The sequence below is a fragment of the Cynoglossus semilaevis genome, chromosome 11 (assembly GCF_000523025.1).
Source record: "Cynoglossus semilaevis isolate Cse_v1.0 chromosome 11, Cse_v1.0, whole genome shotgun sequence".
In the NCBI taxonomy this organism is placed as follows: Eukaryota; Metazoa; Chordata; class Actinopteri; order Pleuronectiformes; family Cynoglossidae; genus Cynoglossus; species Cynoglossus semilaevis.
In genome coordinates this window covers 20,027,690-20,029,481 of record NC_024317.1, presented here as the reverse complement: position 1 = coordinate 20,029,481, position 1,792 = coordinate 20,027,690, and the positions used below count along the sequence as shown (strand labels likewise).

Sequence of the window (1,792 nt, the reverse complement as noted above, 5' to 3'; positions counted from 1 at the left end):
TTTTGAGTAGGTGGGGGCTGCTGCCCCAACAACTGCCCCGTCAACGTCTGTCGTTTCAGCAGAAAATTCAAAATCTTTGATGAAAATCTTTTTTTGGATCACTCCTCTCGCTCTCTCTCTGCCCCCCCCCCCCCCCTTCCCTAGAAGTAATAGATAAGAGGAGGAGGAGAAGAACGAGTTGAGGAGTCGCTGTGAGGAGACGTCTTCCCACCCGAGTGCGATTATCTTGCTGACTGTTGAAGTGTTCCGCAGCAAAAATGGGAGCTGTTCTGGGGGGCTTGTCGTGCGCCAGTTGTGTAAGTTAGTGATTTATTTTAATCCTTACGGCCGCCATGTTGAAGTGACGCCACACTGTACCTGGGAGTGTTGAACCGTTGTCTGTAACTTTAGCATCGGACCCGAGGCTGAAAAATGTACTGCATTTTATTGCAGATTGTGGTCTGTATGATTGGGACTATAACTAATAATTCTTGATTCAAGACAGAGTAAGAGTCTGTGAATAATAGTAAAAAAAAGATTCACTTTCACTTTCCCCATCTCGGTTTTGTTTCCCTTAAAACGAAAATATCAGTTAAAGTTTATTGGCGAACAGCTTCATTAAATATGTTTCGTTTGAAACGTAAACCTGCATGTTTATCAACGACAGCAACTTTCAGAAGTAGACCAAACATAACCTGTCGGTGTTTATGTTGTTCGGGATTTCTGGATAACATATTGTTTGTTTGTTTTTTTGGTAGAAATACCACTATTTTACCATTGTAAAATATCTTTATATTTTATATTTATTTTACATGTTTTTATATGAATGGTGACCATTACCTGTATTAGTTTCTGGGCTTTGTGTTGGACAACATCTAATAGGTTTTGAATCACTTCTGGCTCAATCAGGATTAAAGAAAACACAGTTTAAGAGTAAGGTGAAATTATTTTAAATTCAACTAAATGTTCTACCCATACCTTTGTGATTCTAATAAAAAATACAAAATATTATAAAAAAATATATAAATTTCAAAAAATGCTTTGAAAAACACAGGAAAAATGAAGTCAGCCCTGAAGTGGCTACAGTTATCTAATAGATAAGATCGGTTCAAACTTGTATGAGTGAAAATTAAAATGAATCTGAGTATAACGACTTGTGCTCTTGTAATTTAAATGTCACCTCAAAGTACAACTGTACCATGGTCTTGTAAGCCAAAAATATGTGATAAATAATTTGAGTTAAAACAGACATTAGAGCAAAGGCACTGGGATCCAGTAGTCCAGAAATAGACAGATAAAAATGGGCCCAAAATTATTTATCCTGTATTGCTGGTAGGACATTTTTAGGATTTGAATTAAGGTGTAACCCAGGACAGACTGTGGACATGTCTGTACTTTATCTGGACCGCAGCAAAGCAAAGGGTTAATGGCAGCACATGCTGTCATCTGCTTACACGTGATTAATTGGATTAGGTCTGCTTTGTGGACTGTCTGAACAGAGACAACAACAACAAGAACCACAACTAGTTTGTTGGACGGCATGCACACAGACCGTAGTACAGGAGCGGGCTCTACAACAGGAACAGGTAGTTAAGTTAACAGTTACAACCAGTACCTGACCAGGATGAGAGGCTTAATGGTAATACAGACAATAATTATTAAAATAATAATGATAATAAGAATATAGGTGAAATACATTCTATATAATCAACAACTAATAACCAGTTTTCTGAGTAACTCTTTGAAAAACTGTGGTTTCTTTTTTTTTTTTTTTTTTTTTTTTTTTATTTTTTTGTTCATTTTTACAGAAAAG

The 1,792-nt window shown here is 36.6% G+C and overlaps 1 protein-coding gene across 1 annotated transcript in view; it reads left to right on the top strand.

The window, feature by feature from the left end:
- The first annotated feature begins 140 nt into the window (after nucleotides 1-140).
- The window catches only part of serinc3 (serine incorporator 3), an 8,664-nt gene continuing 7,012 nt past the window's right edge, over nucleotides 141-1,792 (top strand). Inside the window, exon 1 of the mRNA XM_008321178.3 lies at nucleotides 141-296. Coding sequence (XP_008319400.1) covers nucleotides 258-296 — 39 coding nt within the window. The 5' untranslated portion in view covers nucleotides 141-257. The remainder of the gene's footprint in view (nucleotides 297-1,792) is intronic.